This window comes from Diceros bicornis, chromosome 36, assembly GCF_020826845.1.
Source record: "Diceros bicornis minor isolate mBicDic1 chromosome 36, mDicBic1.mat.cur, whole genome shotgun sequence".
NCBI classification, from domain to species: Eukaryota; Metazoa; Chordata; class Mammalia; order Perissodactyla; family Rhinocerotidae; genus Diceros; species Diceros bicornis.
The window spans coordinates 19,800,152-19,821,044 of record NC_080775.1 but is presented as its reverse complement, the minus strand read 5'-3'; the positions used below and the strand labels follow the sequence as shown (position 1 = coordinate 19,821,044).

At 40.2% G+C, this 20,893-nt stretch overlaps 1 protein-coding gene across 2 annotated transcripts in view; it reads right to left on the bottom strand.

The window, feature by feature from the left end:
- PLXDC2 (plexin domain containing 2) overlaps nt 1-18,887 on the bottom strand; it is a 425,253-nt gene extending 406,366 nt beyond the window's left edge. Inside the window, exons 1-2 of one of the 2 annotated variants that reach the window (XM_058532526.1) lie at nt 18,764-18,887; nt 17,645-18,419 (exon numbers count right to left, since the gene is read on the bottom strand). In XM_058532526.1, the coding sequence (XP_058388509.1) occupies nt 17,645-17,756 (112 nt within the window). In that variant the 5' untranslated portion in view covers nt 17,757-18,419; nt 18,764-18,887. Of the gene's footprint in view, nt 1-17,644; nt 18,562-18,763 lie in introns of those variants that run through there. The other variant, XM_058532524.1, reaches the window with a different exon arrangement.
- Between the last annotated feature and the right edge of the window lie 2,006 nt (nt 18,888-20,893).

Genomic DNA, 20,893 nt, shown 5'->3' with positions numbered 1-20,893 from the left:
TTTCTTAAATACAAATAAAGGTTAGAAAGTTCACAGTTCACAAGTATTTGTTGAGCACCTACTAAGTGCTGGGCACTGTTTTAATCACTATAAAAAAGTCATCTTCAAAACAGCCATAAATATTAATTGCAGTGAGGAAAACAACCCTCTTTCCTTGGTTTATTATTTTAATTCCTGGTGTCTCTATTGGTAAAAGAACAATGAAGCCATTACTCCCCTTGCCTTCATGGTGTGATGTTGGCTTAAAATAAAAAATGTCTGAAACTAAACAAATTATTTTAAATGCTCTTTTCTCTAATGTAGCTATTATTTCTTCAACACGTTACAACCATTTTGTAGCCCAAACTTACCTCATAAAATAAATGAAAGTTATTCATTTTTCCTGGTGCTACTTCTTAAGATGAAATTCTCTTTCCAACAAACTTTATTCAAGAGATTTCATGGATTTAACAACTTCGGGTTACTTAAATGTGATATCATCTAAGCCTTAATTAAATTTTTATTAGATGTCACAGTAACATTCTTACATGTGATATAATAAAGGGTTCCTCGAGTCAAGTTGCATTTTGAGAGAACTGTGAGCATCTTCTCAGAGATAACAATTCTAATGTAGTTTATCGTATTGACAGCATAGTTATATTCTATACCTGTCTATCTACCTCCTGGTGGCTTCCTCCACGCCTATGGGCAGGCTCAAATCTCCTACTCCAGCAAAAACCCTCTCTTGCCCCTGTGCTCCCCTCTGGCTACTTCCTCTCCATTATTTCTGTCCCAGCCATACTTTTTCAAAGATTATAGTTTCATCCAGGTCACTACCTCCTCCTCTCACCTTCATCACTTAACCCTACCAATATCTGTCAGCAGTCAGCCTCATTCCTCCACCCAAACCACTCCTACAGAATTCCCAGATGACTCCTCCTTGGTAGTTCTAATGATCTGCTTTTCCTCCTACCTATCTGCCTCCCTCTGCAGGTTGTTCCTCCTCATTCTCCCTCTTGGGATCCTTCTTGCACTCATGGTCCCAGACCACCTCTCTAAGACTCTAACCTTGACTCTCTGCTGGTCTCTATCTATTCATGCTTCTTGGCTGGTTTCCACCACCACTTATGCATTGATGATTCAATGTCTTGATCTCATCCAAGACCCCCAACCTGGTAGAGTTGATCTCTCCACTGGCATGCCCCATAAGCATTTCAATACTCAACAAGTCTAAAGCTGAACTCATTTTTCTATTCCCTAAAGCACTTGGGAACTCGGGAGTTATCTTAGATCTTCTCCCCTTATTGGAAGCATGCATCACTTTTCATCCTTATCAATCTGGTAGTTCCTAAATCTGCTCTGTCTCCAGGTCTGCCCCTTCCTATCTGCTCTCCATACCAATACTAAAGAGATCTTTCTAAGAGACTCTGTGAGTTTGTCATTCAGCTGACAAAAATCTGTCCCTGGTCAGCTTTCAGATTCAGGATAGTCCAACAGCTATCTATGGTAGATGAGACCTTTCTTAGCCTTGAGACTATCCTTCCCCCACAGACAACACAGTTCCCCAAAGAGCACATGGTTTCCTGCCTCCAGGCTGTTCTCCACCCTCCTAATGCTCACTCACACTTCAAAGTGAGACTGAAACACACTCCACTAGGAAGCCTTCCCTGACCCTCTAGTCTAAATCCTCTGTCTCCATAGCTCGATCTTTCTCACTCTCTCTCTCTCTCTTTCACACACACACACACACACACACACATACACACACTCCCCACATTCTCTTAGAATTATACGCTTATTTTCCTATTTTCAATATTGCACTGTAACCTTAACCTGGTAAGGTCTATATTTTTTAATCTCTTTACAGCACAATGCTTGGCACATAGAATACAACTAGCAAATGTTTGTAAAATGAATAAATAATTCTTCTGAGAATTAAACTTCACCATCAACACCAACTTAATGGCCTATTAATTTCAATTTAATTCAGTCATCTCTGTCATTTTGAAACAATGATATAGCAAGCCAGTTTCTTCCAGTTTGTAAGCTAATCCAATTATATATATACTTCTGATAATATGAGCAAACAATATATATCAGCAGACCTGTATTAAAATGGTACCCTAGGCACTACACACTATACGCAGACAGAGACAGACTGTATATTGGTCTGATCCTCAGAGCCCACTCACCTCTCTCTTTAGCAGTTCTCTCCCAGCCCCCTATTGGTATTCCTATTCCTCTGCCTCTGTAACACCTACATCTTCACACACACACACACACACACACACACACACACACATAGACATACACATGCCCGCACATGCTCTTGGTGACATCTTGCTGTTCTTGGTCTAACCAGGGACCCCGCCTTTCCTGGTCTGTTTGAGCCTGGACTCTCTCTCTCTTTACCACACCTGTTCTACACAGGTTTCAAAGAGAAAGGACATGGGCAACCATTGCTCGTCCTTTTGATATTGACTTTTTTAAAGATATTTGACCTAAACACAAACAATGACTCTGTAAGGTTAACAACCACTGACACATTAGTGTAGGAGACATTAGTGTAGAAATAGGAGCTGGTCCACTGCTCTCAAATAACATTGTGAGTGTGTCCACCTCTACTGCCCATATATGTATGGCTGGCCTCGAGTAAAACAACAAAGGCCTCCATATAGTTCTGGAAAAAATGCTAAATATAAAATGCTCAGGAAGTCTGATTTTTAAAGATTTGTATTCATTTTTTATTTTGACATTTTTTATTTTCCATTCATTAGTGAAAGCTTATAACAGCTATCTTGCTCTGACAGATATATTGCTTATCTCTTCAGATAAATTCACTAAGACATAGGTAGCATTTTGCTCTTTTTATATAAATAGAGCATCATCATCCAAAAAAGTTAACTCATCAACCAAGGGAGTTATGTAATCTCATAAGGCAATTTATCCCTAGAAGCAAGTATATTAACAAGGTCAAAGTATTCTTTTCTGGCTTCAAAGCAGATGACACAGCAGAATTTTCTTTCTTGTCCTCTGCCCCAGCTGAGAAAAGAAAACTGTTTCTGGGAGCTTCATCTCATTTTCCACAACATGAGTTTGCTCAAAGTAAATTCTTTGAGTGTTCATTTAATGCATGTTTTGTTGGAACAATGTTCTTCAAATCCTAATCTTGCCCTAGGCTATTGCTGCGTTAGGGGGTGGATTCTGAAAAGGAGCAATGCTTCGCATTCCACGACCTAGTCATGCACGTCGAAGCCTGTTGGAGGTGCAGTCTGTGGGCCATTTAATGGTCACGTGGTCGTCAAAAGCACTAACTGGCCTTAATTCTTCCTAAACCTGCAACAGTACCAGAGCACACGATTATTACTAAACCAAAGATGATAGACTTTTATCTCTGGCATTTTGAAACATGGATGTCTCAATTATTAATATTTGAAAATTGTTAATAAAAACCTCCTCAGGTTGCTCACCACTCCGAGGAGAACTCCTTGCCTTGGTCTGTCCAACTTTCTTACTCTTGTTTATATTCTTCCCTTAACTTCCTGCTACCACACTTCCTTATATATCTATGGCATCTCTACCAAATCTTCAGAACAGAAATTTTTTACCACGCTTATTATTATTGGGCAGATAAGTAATTTTATTCCTATATTACAGATGAAGAAATGGAGGTTCAAGGTGTTAACATTTTTGTACAAGGTCACCGGGCTAGTAAATGGCAGAGCCAAGGTTTGGACCCAGGACTGTCTGGCATCAGAAGCATCCTTTAACAACCATAAGGCAATTGAATGCTGTCTCCTCAACCCTGGCAGGCCCTCCCCTGCCTTTGCTGCTCCCCTAAGCATGGGTTTGTCCCTGCATTATACTCATGCTTGTTATAGTTCTTCCACTGGACTCATGCTATGTCCACACTCCTATTCCCCTCTAGATCACAATCCTTAAATATAGAAACCATGTCTTATTTTTATCTCAAACAGCAAATTATGAAATCAAATTGACTTAATAGAAACATCTTCCAACTGAAATTATCCCATTGGTGGAAAAGCTGAACTAACATGAAAATTAGGCGAAGTGAACTTTATAAACTGATTTCACATTACATCATGAAAATGTCATATATTTTAAGCACACATCACACATAAATGTGTAACATATGGCAGTCCCCAACATACGTATAAAGAACATGAGACAGAATGGCTAGGTTTCCAATTAACTTACATGAGCCTGTTCTAGTTTCAGTAAAAGTATCGACTTATTCCTCCATCCGTTTTAAAAAATTGATTACTTATTGAATAAATGAGTGGGTGGAGGAATGAGTTAATGCCTTTATTAGAAGTAAAATAGACCTTTGTGGGCCTTTATTCAATAAGTGCGTCAACAATGCTTAAAGTGAGAACAGACTGTGCTAGGTGCTAGGTCTGAAATGTAGTTTTACTATTTTTGTTTTATTTTTAAATTCTTAATGGTCTGGAAATCCTAATGAAAAGGACTAAATAAATAAAATTAATAAACATTGGCTATGGATCAGCTATTGTCTGCTTAATTTTTTTTTTTTTCATCTTACTTCTGGGTACAGACTAATGGACTGACAAAAGCTATGATGTGTCATCCATTAAAGAGTTAAAGTTCTATCATTTGTACTGCCTGGAAAGTTTATCTATACTCACAGGAAAAATAAAATGATAATAGGAACTGCAGGGCAAATGAAAGGAAGATACAAAGCTAAACATGAAGAAAGATTAGAAAAATAAGACCCATGAAAAGAATTTAATGTGTAAAATGAGAAGGGGACAAAAAATCACTTAAGAAAACCAACAGGGAAGAAACTATTACAGTCACAACTTTTGACTCATCTGATGAATGTCACCCGATGTCTGGGATTTGAATTATTTTAATGGTCACTGAGGTGACACTCTACCAAATAAACTTATGCAGAAACTCATTTAACAAATATTTATTGAGTGCCTTCTGTATACCAAGCACTGTGAAATGTGCCAAGGAAACAAAAAAAAGGAAAGTAAAACAAACTTGGTTCCTAGTCCTCACAGAACTTACAATTTAGTGGGGGAAATAGTTCTCAATTAAATAATTATACAAATAGCAATATAACTGAAAACTTGGATGTAGTCTCAAGACTCTTTTTAGTGGCAAGTAACAGATCTCAACTCAAAACTGGAATTTTCTGGTTTATACTATTGGGAAGGCTAAGACTGCCTATAGACGGCTTTAGACTCACATCTTCCCAATGCAGCAATCCCCAGGAGTACTAAAATGAAAGCAGACCCTCTCTCTTCTAGAATATGTATGTAACATTTAGGAGGGGTAATTGGCCTGAGGTCAAGATGAAGGGATATTATGAGCAGCCACCTTTGGGACACATGCTGAACTTTCTGGGTTAGGAGGACACTATGATAAAAGGCCCAGGAGAACAACGTAGAGGCAGAGAGAGGATGTTCCCAAATGATGGTAGGGTGCTGTTTCCAGAAGAGTGGACATTCCTAAAGGATGAGAACGTGCTATTACCAGAAGGGGGTAAGAGATACTGAGCAGATAAAAATATCAGATGTTCACACCATAAAATTAGTATGGAATATAGGAAGAACTTTGGAGAATGTTTCTAGAAAGACAAGGGTGGAAAGAATGTGCTCAGATACTAATAAATACAAGTTGCTGAGTACATGAGGAAGGGTGCTGATCAAAACTGATGTACGCTTCAGCACGTGGATCACATTGAAGACCCTGAAAAGAGTTAACTCACATCACCGAGTACAGTATTAAGACTCTTTCAGACTCTTTTGTTGAAAAAAAATTTTAAAGGCTGCCCAATGATTTGTATCCGGAAATCTTTTAAATATCTAATCTCAGGGACTATTTTCCAGTTTGCGTCTTTAGCTTTGAGATACCTGGAAAGCTGATTATTCAAATTTCATGGTTCCATCTCTAATTGCTATTTCATTCATTGTTTATCCATATATCCTTTTTAACTACAGAATTCTCTCCAGAGAAGCAAATTAACCAATTTTAATATTTTATCAGACAATTCAAGTTTCTACATTATAAATAACTAAAGTATCCCTTTCTCTGTTCTTCCTAGATTTGTAAATGATGTGATCATGCGTAAACCACCATTTGTAAATGAATTCTCAATTATTCACAAATGCATATGACAAATTCTCTTAACCTGAAGTCATTCAATCTCTTGTTTGTCAATACATTTTCATCATTGGTATTTAAATCCAAGACATCATGCTCAAGAAATTACAATTTAGAAATTTTGCCTAAATAAATATGTAGAAATAATGTATAAACAAAACTCTTTTCCTGAGTGATAAATCTGAACAAATATAGCATCCTCATACAAGTAGAACACCAACAAGATTCCTTCAGTCAACAAATTTTCAAAGAGCGCTTCCTATGCTTGGAGCTAGTGATGCAATGGTGACCAGTCACATTTGGCCTCTAATCTTGGGCCGCTGACAGTCAAGTGCAGGCACACTACTGATGATAAGGGATATGATGAGCATGCGTCGGGTGCACTTTGGTGAGGGGCTCATCCTCAGACTTGGAGCTGGCAGAGAAACACTAAGAAATGACCCAATATGCCGAAAATCAAGTTGAAGCTGAGACCTGAAGGACAAATAGACAAAAAGAGGAAGAAAGGCTTCTCCAAGGAGAGGAAATGGCATGTGTTGTCTCAGAGGGGAGAGAGCGTGTGGGAAACTAGGGAGAGGAGGAGGGAGGCAGTGATGAATTTGAACCTGGAGAGGTAAACTGGGACCAGATTATTGAAGGCCTTGAACTTCAGCGCAAGAGCAATAGGAAGGCAGAAAAGCATTTTCAACAGAGGAGTGACACAGCCAGATTTACATTTTAGAAAGATCTTTCAGGCTGTGGAATGAAGAATAGATTCCAGCAAGACAATTTTGGAGGCAAGTTGGGAAGCTATTGAAGTAAACTAGAAAGAATGGTGGCAGGCCAGAGCCAGGGCAAGAGAATTGGGGATGGAGAAGAGCATTCTGCAGTCAAACATCAGTGTCTGGATGTAGGAAAATCAGCTTCTCATTGTCTGTGCCTATTTTACAAACCTCTCTTCTAAAAACAGCTTGACAGAACTGAGATTGCGCAAATCTGGCTTCCTGCAGAAAGCTGTTTTGCAATGTCCAGACAATGAGACTATCATCTGAAGAATGACTTTGAATCATGCTTGTTTTTGAAAAGATCTGAAATGAACAACAGATGTTAAAAAGATAATGAAGGCTAAATAATAAAGAAATAAAACAAGCTGCTTGATTTGTCCATTTCCTCCTAATTTAAAAATGTCCAGATCAGTATGCACGAGTTCAGAGCAATGGCCAGTTGTAAACTGTGCTGAAGTGGAGGGGAAGTTTGGATTTTCAAATACAGCAAATTATAAACTTCTAATTTATAAATGTCTGTAGCCTAAATAAAATCATAAATCTATCATCTTTAAATGGTAGCAATTTGTAAAGTATACTCTCTTTCAACGTAAATCTCTCATGGGATTGATGTTAATTAGCTAAAGAGTAAACATTAAGGAGAATCCTAAATCCAGGGGATTTTACCATTCTCAACGGAGCTGTTTTTTAAGCATCAAATTTAAAGTTTTGCTTGCAACTACTATGCCGATCCAGAGATAATTTACTAAAAGGGGCACTGCAAAAATGTCATCATTTCCATGTATTATTTGCCTGGCACTCATCTCTCATTTGCCGTAGTTCCTAAGAAGTTAGGAATTAACATTCTTTCCCTTAGTTGAGTCGCTCCTTTTAATTAACCTATGGTTCCCCCTGTATTTCCTAAGAAAAAATTAGATGTATGGTTAGTTTCATGATGTGATCAAGAAAACAGCACTAAGCCTCAATCTAAGGACATTGTTTCAACTAAAAAGGTCACTGCCAAATAGCCACTATTAACAATGTGTTGTGAAGCGCTGTTGAACTTGTTCTGGCGTTTAGATGTTGTGGAAAAGAAATTACATTGCCTGCAAGTTATTTAGAAATTGACGTCTTTACCAAATGACCCTGAGATTTAATGAGACTTCAATGAAAAGTCCAACAGAGTTTTTAGTGAAACGTGAAAAGTTCACTCTAAAAAAGATATAGAAAAGCGAAGAGCCTTCTAGAATAGCCAGGACACTTCCGAAGCTCAAGAACAAGGAGGACAGGTTTGCCCCACCAGATGTAAAGACTCATTATAAAGCTAAAGTAATTAAGACTGCGTGACATCTGTGCAGGAATAATTATAATTATCCCTTTATCTTTGAAGATAATTACCCCTTTATCTCTGAAGTACTTTATCTTGGAAGATCTAGCAAGGCTTATTCCAGGAATTATCTTTTATAGTAGAACATTCACAAGCCCAACAAACCATGAATTCTACCTCCAAATAGAAGCTAACTCCTACATATGAACATGAAAAACATACGCAAGGATACACAAGGCACCAGTGTTCAAAATAGCACTGATTATTCATTGATGGAAGATTGGCTAAATCAATTGTGGGAAAATAATTGGAAGACTGGATAAATCAATTACGGGATAAATCAATTTTGGGAAAATTAGGACCAACACAAGCACATGTAATACATGTGTACAAAACAGCAAGTGATGTGAATTATCACACAATTCAGCCTCAACCAAAATTGTTTCACAACATATTTATCAGTAGTTTGCAAGTCTTGCCATATTAACAAATGTTACCACAATATTCTGAGACAGGAAATATATTTACAGATACTTCATGTCAAATGAAATGTTTTCATAAATTTTATTCAAGTTGAATAAAAGAAATAAACATTTAAAAAACTATGTAAAACTTTAAAATCCAAGTTATAAATCAAAACAGGTACAAATAAACATTATGCAAGATACATAATATCCCATGATGTTAAATCAGCTATGAAAATAAAATATCAAGCAATATCTTTGTAATACAGCAAGAATGTTTCAAACTAAAATGTGAAATGGCATTTTTTTAACCTACAAGGCAACTTTATTTTCACAGGGTATCCAGAGTTTTCAGATACGTGTTAAAGTATTCTTTAAACTTTTGTTGTGTGGGGGAGAAAAAAACCTCAAATGACTCTCTCTATTCTGACTTCAAACAAGAACCAAAGAATAAAAATACAAGAACACAGTGAAATGTGTTTGAGTTCAATTTTTGTTACCTGGAATATAGCAAATTGTAAAGAATCACAATTAAAATTTAAAAAATAGATCCAAAATGTCATGTAAATTAATAATTAGTGACAAAATTAATACCAAGTTGATTGTTTACTAAAATGGCTAAATTACAAAAATATCTTCAAAGGTATTCTTAGCACCTATATAAATACTAAATAGAATTAAAATAGCTAATACCAGATGATATAATTCTTGACAGAATTAGCACATGGAGTACATGTTAGCTAATTTTAGACGCAAAACTATTGAGTAACAAAATAATTAAGAAGTTGATTTTTTTTAAATCAAAAGTTCAGGACAGGATTCCTTTAAATAGGAAGAACCCATATGCACTGAGAATATGATTCAGTATACCAAAAATCATTTCACCTGCACTTTTTCATGAATATTTTGCAATGCAGATTACCTTGATGTAATTTGCGGACAGACCTTTCACAATGTATTGAAGGAAATGGATAGCAAAAGGAGAAGGAGAAGGGACAGCCAAAAGAAGTCGGATACACCATTGGACTTGCTTCCAGCTATACCTGCAGCAGGTCAGTAAGCTCTTTTGACCATACAAATGAACAAATATACCAATTAAACAATTAGGGTCATTGGGTCAATGACAGCTACTGCCTAAGTTTGTTTCTTGGAAAGAATTAAGCACATATGTATAAGAGACTCAGCACGAGCTATACCCCAAATGTACCTACAAGACTACTTTACATCTTGACAATCATTATTATTTGTGAATTTCATATTCTAAAATGATAAATTCTGCCTATCTTTGTTCCCTTTTAGGGTTTAGGGAAATAAATATCTTATTACATGTTCTGATTATGGTTTCAGAGAGAAAAAGTTGGGAGTGACTACTTACAAACAGATACACATAAACACAGAAGAATATTACTACTATCCAAAAAACATCATTGCATGTTGAATGTTCCATATTCCAACTGGACCAAAGAATACATTATTCCTAATCTACATAAACCAGGTGCACTCACCAAACACCAAGCTTAAAGAGAATATATCAGCTTTTTTTAGACTTCTCCTAACACTGAACACTCCAAGGAATATGTAGAAAATTGACTTATAAATATTCTGATTCTTACACAGTTTATCCACAGGGCAAATTCTTCATATTTTCTCTGTATTCTCAAAGCCTCAGTGAGCTAAGCATCTTACCTATAGGATGAGACCTTGAGAAATATGGATTGTAGGGAAAATTTTTAATTAATGAGTGAAAAATAAGAGGTGGGATGAGAGAGAAACTATGCAATAAGATTCCAGAAAAGTAAAATGGAAGTCATTCTGCATCCTTGCCTTTGTGACACTCTGTTGACAAAACCACAGGCCACTCTCTGCTGTAACACCTGAAGCAGAAATAGTGAGGACAGACAATTTTAATTTGGAGGGGAAAAGAGAGCTACTAGGGCTTAGATCTGTTTGAATGGGCTCTGGAGGAAGGAAGTAAAAGTCTGGATTTCAAGGAAGGTCACACAATTTCTGATCTCATGTTCAGATCTGTTAAACCTCATGTTTAACAGGCTATACTAATTCCAAACAGGCCCCTGACAAGACCTCTAATTCTATTTAATCAAATCTTTACCATCATTCCATATCGAACCACTTTTAAATTAAAGAGGTCAAAATAAAAGCAAACCAAAGAACAAACATGAAACGGGCTCAAAGTCTGGATACAACACAATGTGGAATATTTTACAGTCTATTCTTTCCTCAGACATTATTCTGTTAATTTGGCCAGGCAATACATGACAAATACATAGCGGTAGAGACTGTCTTAATAGAAGCATCACGCTTTGTCATTCTGCAGTAACTTCCTCAGTTGAACAGAATCACTGTCTGGGAGAGAGAGAGGGAAGACATCCTGTGTGAACCTCAGTGAAGAAGAAAGACTTCTCAGAGTGGAGTACTGTAAAGAGATAATTAAAGCTTTGAGGAAATGTGCTCAGAATAAAGGCAAAGGATTAGAATTAGATTAAAAGAAAGTTGAAAAGCAACATAGTAATATATAACTCTGTGTATTATGGTGATTACTTTTTATTTACATAATTCTCATCTCTAAAACAAATACAAGACAAGATTTTAAGTGAGAAAAGCTGGACAGAGATAAATGAAAGTAAGAAAGATAAGATGAGGACCCAGGTAAGCTAATACACAAAATATAGGCCAGAGGTTCATATCCTTGTTGGAGGTGGGCCACAAATTGTGCTCTGAGCTTTCAAGAAACCAAATTTTAAAAGGTAATGCATCTGGTCACTATTTGTACTCTCCGGAAGATACAAAACAAACCAGTTCAGAAGAAGAACAACTGTGGCTGTTATTAAGACACAAGATTTCTCTCTCTCTCTCTCTCTCTCGGCTACTCAGGGAGCAAACACTGTGCGATGTATTGCACAATACCCCCAACCATCCCCCATAACAGCCACCGTAACAAGTTTTATGAGACCACATTTTTAAAGCCTCCTTCAGTGTAGGTTAATGGCATGAGGCCTAAGCACTGTTCAGTTCAAAAGTAATTTCACAAAGAACCAAAATTATTTAATAGTGTCCATCTCCACTGAAAACAAAACACCACCATTATATATATGTTTGCATATATACACATACATTTTAATATATATATGTATATATATACACACATACATTTTCATATATATATATATACACACACATACATTTTCACATATATATATATATACACATACACATACATACACACTGTAATTTAAGGTATTAGATTAAGAACATGAGGGAAAATTCAGTCAGAATCCAGAGGTATTGAAGAATGGTGGAATGAACTTTTTGAAAGTTCTATCTATTAATAGAAGGTTTAAGGTAAATATCATCCAGCAGAAGCATTATGACAGCTTGGCAGACCTTGGATCCTATTCTCTCCTTTTAAACTATTATTCTGTGAAGCCTGTCTGTATATTCATTTCCATCTTATTGATGGAAAAACTCATAAATAAAGTAAGAAGTATAAAAAAGTCTCCCAAGGTGACATTCAAGTCAACAGTCCAGCTTGAACTATAATTCCATTCAGTTCAGTCAGTTCAACAAGGATTTATTGCAGGCCTATGTGGGAGATGCTGCAGGGGATTCAGAAATGAATGACAATAGAGTCTGATCTCAAGAATACGCGGTGTGGTCTAAGAGAACATATGAAAGAGATACAGAAATGCGAAGGGAAAAAAATCCTACAATATCAAGTGGAGTCAAACTAGTGCCTTAAAAAAGGCATAGAGTTTTCTGAGAGTTCTAAGACATCATATCCTTTTGTGAAGGGTGTCACTTGAGATAAGCCTGTAAGAAAAAGTAGAAAATGGATGGCTGGAGATGGATTAGGGAAGGAAGAGCAGGGGGAATGGCAAAGAAGTAGTGACATGTGGTACATACTCAGGGAACAGCAAAAAGCCTCATTTGGTTGTTAGAGTGTTAAAAAAACACGCAGAGGAGAGAAAGATAGGAAAATAGGTTTCGGCCTTATGGTAACGGTCTTGAAGGCCATGATGAAGAGACTGTATTTAAGGTGGTAAGGAAATGGCTCAAGACTTTATTTTAGATCTCGCGATCCCCGTTGTTGATCACTTCATTCATCCTTATAAACATACCATTTCTACAATAGGAGATGTCTTTTAGGAAGCAAAAAACTGAGACAAAACTAATTGAAAAGAATCCATATTATCCACATCTCTGTATGAAAGTATCTGATGCTTGCAGAGAAGAAACTTGTCTGGAGTAAATTTAGTATCTTCTATTACGAAGTTTTACCAAAGCACATTCTCCAAGATAAGAACCTGTTTCAAAAGATCAAACTTACAAAAGCACAGACTGTCCTAATTATAATAATTCCAAATCTCTATGCAGACATCCATGAACTAAAAACCTTATTTCTGACATAAATGTTCTAGATCATATCTATGCCTCAGTCCAGACTTACCCAACCTCAGGCTTCAATTTGTATCTATTCTCTAAAGGAAAAAGACTCTCACATTTCATATTTAAAAAAACCTTTGTATGCAGTCATGAGTCATTGGCTGATAAAAATTAACCTGTCATTTGTCCAATAATCCCACCCATGTCCATTTTATAGAGAATATTCACTTGAATTAACTCACTGTTATTTTTTTGTTGTTTGTTTTTGTTTTTTTTTGCGTGTGAGGAAGATCAGCCCTGAGCTAACATCTATTGCCAACCCTCCTCCTTTTTCTCCCTTTTTCTCCCCAAAGCCCCAGTAGATAGTTGTATGTCATAGTTGCACATCCTTCTAGTTGCTGTAGGGATCCTGCCTCAGCATGGCCAGACAAGCAGTGCGTCGGTGTGCGCCCGGGATCCGACCCGGGCCCCCAGTAGCGGAGCGCGCGCACCTAACCGCTAAGCCACGGGCCGGCCCCTAACCCACTGTTATAATCTTTTGCACTAGGTATATATGTAAACAGTTAGAAAATGTATACTAGTGACAGTACATCTCAACAGAGAGACTCTCATAACAAACTCAACAAATCAGTGATATTTCAAACTAAGTGTTTTTGTTAGTTTGATTTTTTAAAAAATTTGTCTTCCTTTCCATAGAGAAAGATTTTCTCTTTTTTTTTTGTTTCCAGTTTTATTGAGAAATAACTGACATACATCACTGTGTAAGTTTAAGGTGTACAGCATGATGATGGTTGATTTACATATATTGTGAAATGATTACCACAATAGGTTCAGCTAACATCCATCTTCTCATATAGATACAGTAAAAAGAAAAGAAAGAAGAAAAGAATAAAGGAAAAAATATTTTCTCCTTGTGATGAGAACAAACTAAGTTTTTTAACTCCAACGACAGCAGAAGAGAAAAATATCCAACTAGAGAAACAACTAAAACAAATGTAAATGATCTGCTAAAAATAAACTATTTGTCTCTAGGACACAGTAATATTAGACAGTTCAAAACGTGAAAATTCCCTGGGGTCCTAAGCCATTTTTGTTCTCTATATAGTGGTAATGAACTTCCTTGTTGCATTGTCACATTTAAGAGTAACAATTAGGCCAAAATCTAACTACATATTTTTAGGCCTTTTTTTCCTCTTTTTTTTTTTTTTTTTTTGGTGAGGAAAATCAGCCCTGAGCTAACATCCATGCTAATCCTCCTCTTTTTGCTGAGGAAGACCGGCTCTGAGCTAACATCTATTGCCAATCCTCCTCCTTTTTTTCCCCAAAGCCCCAGTAGATAGTTGTATGTCATAGTTGCACATCCTTCTAGTTGCTGTATGTGGGACACAGCCTCAGCATGGCCGGAGAAGCGGTGCCTCTGGCCGCGCCCAGCATCCGAACCCGGGCCGCCAGTATCGGAATGCTCGCACTTAACTGCTAAGCCAAGGGGCCAGCCCTTCTCATTTAAATTTCAGAATTCTTCAAGACATTAATACCTCTTTCTCCTGTGACATTGTTACTAAACTATATTTAAATCAGTTTGGGATATAAGGATGAATGTATAACAATACAGAGATGTTATGAGATTTATAAAATTTAGAATTATTCTAAGCTTATTTTTCTCCAAATATTGGTGTTGAGATATACCATTTAGTATAGGCAAATATTTTTCACATATGTGTAGAGTACACTCAACCCTAAAAATAAATTCATTATACGATTAAAAAACTTTTAATCATAAGAGATATTTTAAAGCTATATTCTTGGGAATTTCCCAATAATTTGTTAATAATCTCCAACAATTATGCAAAAGAAGGTGTTTGCTTTTTTCCACTGTACTTATTACACCACAAGAATGTATTCAAAGTATAAGTCTTTACATGTAGGAGGTGCTGTATAAATGTTGGATGAACGAATATTTAATTAATTCCAATGAAAATGGAAAATATAATAAACTCTCATTATTGTAAATTGCCACTTATTTACAAATGATAAGTTGAAATGTCAAAAAATATTGCACATAGAAAAACAATATATTGAGGATCACTAATCTGGGAAATTTGGGAATGGGTATAGAGGAAATGAGCAGTTTCTCTGCCCTCTGGTGGCAATAAAATCAACTGCAGCATTTCTAAAGTAATGCATAATAAAATGTCCCTGTTATGAAATCAGATTTTCCCTCTGTGCCAAAATGTCTGCAATAAAAATTGTGACTGCTACATGCCAAATTTCAAGACTGTTGGATATTTTTTTTATTTCCCATATTGAACTTCTAACTAGACTATTTTACAAAGGAAACTATATTTTTTCTTCCAGTTCATTGCTACATTTATATATTCAATAAACTAACCATTTACTTCCAAGATTATTTCATAAAACTATTTGTAGACTGATATTCAGGAAAGAAGCTACTTCAGTTTGTAATAAATCTCCAAAAAATTCCCTAAGACATTTAAAACTATTCTTTTTTTACTCAATCCCATAAATATATGGGTTTCTGGAGTAGTTTTCCACCAGAAATATTGGATTGGCTTATAATACCCATACATTTATGTTGAACAATTTAGGTATTTCATATTCCCCAAAGCAAAGGCTTTTAACTATCTGGCCAGTTTTAGAGTGGAATGAATTTAATCCTCAATTTGAGAACTTAGAACAGCAAATTTATTATATATTCAGTATAGTCTTTTCTCAGTAACATATTATTAATAAAAAAGTTCAGAATAAACAAACATTTGCTGACTTTTTTTTACTGTAAATGCCTTGTTTACTTCCAGTGCCAAGAAGTTTTCAAATAAACAACTTGGGATGCATTTTGGCATACACACCTCTCTAACCTCCTTTGGGATGAAGTACATTGCTTTCTTTAAGCATTTATTTATTATTCCACGAATATGCTCATGAAAATTACTGCTGCGCCTTTTAAAATAAATGTTTTGCTTCCCGGACGTGTAAAAGTCTTATTTTTTTTAACCAATGAAATGTATCAGAGAAATAAACAGAATGTGTGATCTACTGATATAAATAATACCTACTCCAGAACAACCTAAGTCCATTTATGCAGAACAATTATACGTGACAAAGACAAACCAACATCCAGGAAATTTGCGTTTTATTCACAGCTTTAAAAGTGTTGTCATCGTGTTGTCCCCGACACCCAAAACACACAGCCCTCCAATCATAAAGTGGAGCACAGAGTCCGACCCTGCGCCTTCTCTATAAGAATTTACACCAGGGGCAGACACAGCGTTGTGGCTGTCTTCTAGACCTCAGCTTGGTAAAATTTCATGCAAGGACTCCTTCAAGATTCCCCTCACCTGGAAGCCCCAGGTGCCCTCCCTAGCCTTCCATCTGCGACATTCCGGTTTGACAGCTGCGGATGCTTGTATACTTTCTGAAGAATCACTGACCATCCCCTCCCCCCATGAAAAAAACCAAAACGAAACCTTGATTATCCTAACCAGAAAGTTTTTGTTTCCTTTTTCTTTTCCCTCCAAATGTTTTTTGCTCATTTCACCTCCTCTTGAAGTCTACCCGAGGTCACAAATTTCTGCCAAGGTCTCTCTCTCTCTCTGCTTGTTTCTTCACTTGGTTCCTGAGCGGCAGAAATAGGGAGCAGGCACCCGATTCCCAGTGGGCAGGATCCCGGGAGGCAGCCGGATCTCTGGCTCAGCAGCGCCTCGCCCGGAGGAACCAGCCGGCCTCGAGCCGAGGGCGGCATCCTGGGCTCCGCGCTTGCCCCGGGGGCGCGGCTCCTGGCTGGACACGCACCTGGCTGGAGCAATCGCCAGAGCAAGAGGCGCTGCCCTTGGGAAGATGCGGAGGCCCGAGCTCCGCGCGGGGCAATGTCCCCGCACTCGGTGAAACCCCCAGCACGTTCAGGCCTGTCTGCGAAGCCGGCCGGCGAAGGACAATAGGGCCAGGAGTTGGTCTCCAGCGGCGCGCCCGCTCCACCTCCGCCACCTCCTCCCCTCCTCTGCGCCCAGCCGCACCTACCCTGCCCCACTTCCAGCGCCCGCTCAGCCCCAGATAGCGAGAGGGAGCAAGGTGGAGATCGCCTGGGAGAGGAAGGTGTGGCCACAGGGAATTTCCTCCAGCTGAGGGGAGCCCTGCAATCCCCCGCTGCCATCGCGTCCCCCACCCACGGCCCCCTTCACGCACTCGCTTAGCTTATTCCGGCAGCAGAGAAGGAGGAGGAGCCGGAGAGGAGACAGCCCAGGGATGTCAGCTCCTGGGCGAGGTATCCACAGAAGGAGGTTGGCTCTTACACAGAGCCCTCTCTGGGCGACTTGGGGGAAACAGTACCATGCCCTGCCGCTCAGGTGAAGCAAGCCTGAAATCCTCAAGAAAACCCCCAGTCCCCACCATCCTTTTCTAGCCAAACCTCTTCTCCCCATTTGGAAAGCCCAAGTTTACCCGAAAAGCAATTGCAATAACTTTCCCAAGGGCAGACAGATGAGGTGGGGGTGGGTGGAGAATGGGGGTGCCAGAAAGGTCTTCAGCTGCGCACAAAATCAACAAGCGCAAGTGCATCTTACCATTGATTTCGTTTCCAGGCTCTCCTTCAGCGAACTGAAACTGGTCCAATAAAAAGTGGCAAAGTAACACAACTCCTGCAGCGGCCAGGTCGGCCCTCGGGAACCTCGCCATGCCGCCGCCGCGACCTCCCTCGCCCTCCCCGCCAGTCCTTCCCTGGCGCCCTGTGTTCCGGGGCTCCGGGTGGGAATGGGGACAACGGGGCCAAACGCTGCGGACCGGTCTCGGCTGGACCAGGAGGCCTTTGTAAATTTCGCTGGGATTTCACACCCGGGAGCCAGAAAGAGCAAGACCGGAGTACGAGGGGGAGCGCAGTCTTTTCCGGACCTCCGGTTCTCTCTTCTCAACTTGCCACAACACTCGCAGCCCTCACCCCAGACACAGAACAACTGCGGGGAGGACAGGCCACTTGCAGCCGAGGCTCGCAAACTCTCGGTTCCGCACAGGCAGCGCCACCCGGGTGCCCGCAGACGGTGACTTCCGAGCTCCCGTGATGCGCTCCACTGGGTTCAAAACAGATCTAATTCCACAGTCAGCGCGGTTGCCTCCTCCAAATCCAAGAGGGCTGTCGGCTAGGAAGGAACTTTCCCCAGCCTTGGGATGGCCCTCGCGGGAGGTTTGGGTTTGCGAGAAGGGGGTTACTGTGGGCTGGCGAAACCCCTCCGACAAGTTTTTCTTCTTTTCTTCGCCCGACGCAGGGCGCGCGTCCTTTCTCGCAGCCGGAGGGATGAGCAGCCCCGAAGAGCTGAGCCTGGGGAAGGCTCGGGCTGCAGCAGTCTGAGGTCCGAGGCCAGGAAAAATATGTTTAAAAAAAAAAAAATAGGAAGAGGAAGAAGAAAGAAATGGGGAAGAAAAAGTCAGGCTGAAACCTATTGGGAGAGGGTTCCTCCTGGCTCAGGAGGAGGTGGCCCCAAGCCCCGCCAAGCCCCGGAGTTTGGTGGCGGAGGAGGCGCCGCCGCTGCCGCGCTCCCCCGCGCTCCTGCTCCACACTTTGGGGAGGGAAGGCAGCTCGCAATTTGCCAGATCTGCCGCTGCACCCTCCTCCCTCCTCCCTCCTCCCTCCCCCTCGCTCCTCCAGGCTTCTCCCACCTTCCTCCCCGAAACTGGCAGCTAGCACCGACCTGTCCAATGGCTGCACTTTCCTCGGGGCTGGCAGAGGAGTCGCCGAGAGATTAAACCAGGAGAGCAAAGCGAGGGGGAGAGAGAGGGCAACTCCAGCCCGGCCCGCCCCGGGCAGCCGGCGGCCGGGAGCGCCGGGAGAGGCGGCGAGAAAGACGAGCGAGGAGGGAAGCGCCGGGCGGCACCTCTGCACCGCCGGGGCGCCATCCCCGCACCCACGTGGCCCCCAGGCCGCCTTCGCGCCCGACTGCGGGGGATCGCGGCTTGGCCCCGGCCCCGGCCACGGTGGGCGCCCGCCGCCGGCGGGGTCTTCCTAGGCGCTAAAGGGTTAATTACAGTTCGCCGTTCCTGGGAGGGCGTGTGTGGCGATGGTTGGGGTGTGAAGAAAGCAAAGCAGAGCCAGTTCGGTTACTGACCCAGCCAAGCCCCTTCGGACCCCAGACCCGCGAGGCGGGTGGAGGAAGCTAGCGCGCGGCAGCGTGGTCCCGCCGCCGCTGCTGGCTTTGTAAAGTGTCAGCGGGAGCGAAAGCGAGAGTTTAAAGAAACAGGAGGCCCATTGAATTGCCCACGGGGGCTTTAATAGACAGCGGCTTGCTAGTTTGTTTTTGTTTTCTCAGCTCGCGGATGTGCATCAGCTTTAACCCTTTCCAGCCGTCTCATTAGTTTACATCTTATTTTGCACAGTTAACCTCATTTTAAAGGGATAAATGCAAAGAAAGGAAGCAAAGCATATTGGTTAAAAGTACAGATTCTAGAACCAGACTACCTGGGCTGGAATTCCACCTCCCCACTAAATAGCTGTATGACTTGGAGCAATTTACTTAATCTCCTAGTGCTTCAGTTCCCCATCCATCAAATGGGGAGAACGGTAGTAATTCCCTTATAAGGTCGTTGTATTGGATTAAATGAGTTAATAGTGTATACTTAAGAATTGAGAACAGTTCCTGGCGCAAAGTACATGACTTTATGTTTCTTAAGAGAGAGGGAAAGGAGAGTCCTAATGGAGAATTTGCTTCAGTCTTCTAAATTCAAAAGGTCCTCCTAGTCTATTCTTGTGCAGTCTAGGCCATGTTCTGAAGAGTTTATGGATGCCATCAATAAGCAACTTAATTTTGTCAAAAAAATTTAAAAAACCCACTGGAAGTAAATCCAGAGACTCAAACTACTCTGCTAATTTCACGCGGAAAGAATGGCTCTCTCATGGTTACTTAGCTGGTGAGAAAAAGGGAAACAGGAAGTGTAACGTTCTCCCTAACCCAATACTCAATTTGCTATTTATTTCAGGAATATATATATGAATAAACATGTCATGCATTCACACTTTATTTTGCCAAGATCCTTCCTCTCTCCTGAGCTTCCTCCTCACCATACTTAGGAAATCTGATTCTTTCATTTCTGCTCAACCAAGAGTTTTTAAGTTCTGTGTAACATTACATCCAAATTTGACTGCCTAGGATACTTATCTGTTTAACATTAAGTTGGAAAACTGAATCTTCTGATCAAAATTTGTTGTTTAATTGATGTTGATTTTTTAAAGATTTTTAAAGATTTTTATTTATTTATCTTCCCCCCAAAGCCACAGTAGATAGTTGTATGTCATAGCTGCACATCCTTCTAGTTGCTGTATGTGGGACGCGGCCTCAGCATTGCCAGAGAAGCGGTGCCTCCCTGCGAGCCCAGGATCCGAACCCCAGCCGCCAGTAGCAGAGCGCCCGCACTTAACCGCTAAGCCACGGGCCGGCCCTGATGTTGATTTTTTGTCTGCATCCCTAGTGAGGTCACTACTTCACGAATCCCTGTGGAAAGCTTCCTAAAACGTTCTGTACTACTCCAGTTCCCAAAATATGCAAAATTATGGGGAACCCAGCAGGAGCCATCTCAAGAAAGCATCTCTTCTTTCCGTCTGGGATATTCCCCTCTACTTTCATCACAGTAGGAAAAGGGGTGTTTCCTCTTTTTCTGAGAAGAAACAAGTCCCCACCTCTCCCTAGTATCATTTTCTTTCCTTTTTCCTTTTATCATTACATGTGCAAATTAGCAGTGTTTAGTTCTCTTGTTTGTTGTCAGCAATGCTTTGCCCTCCTAATTGAAGCTATACACCTTAAGTGGAAATTTGATGCCAAAAATTGAAA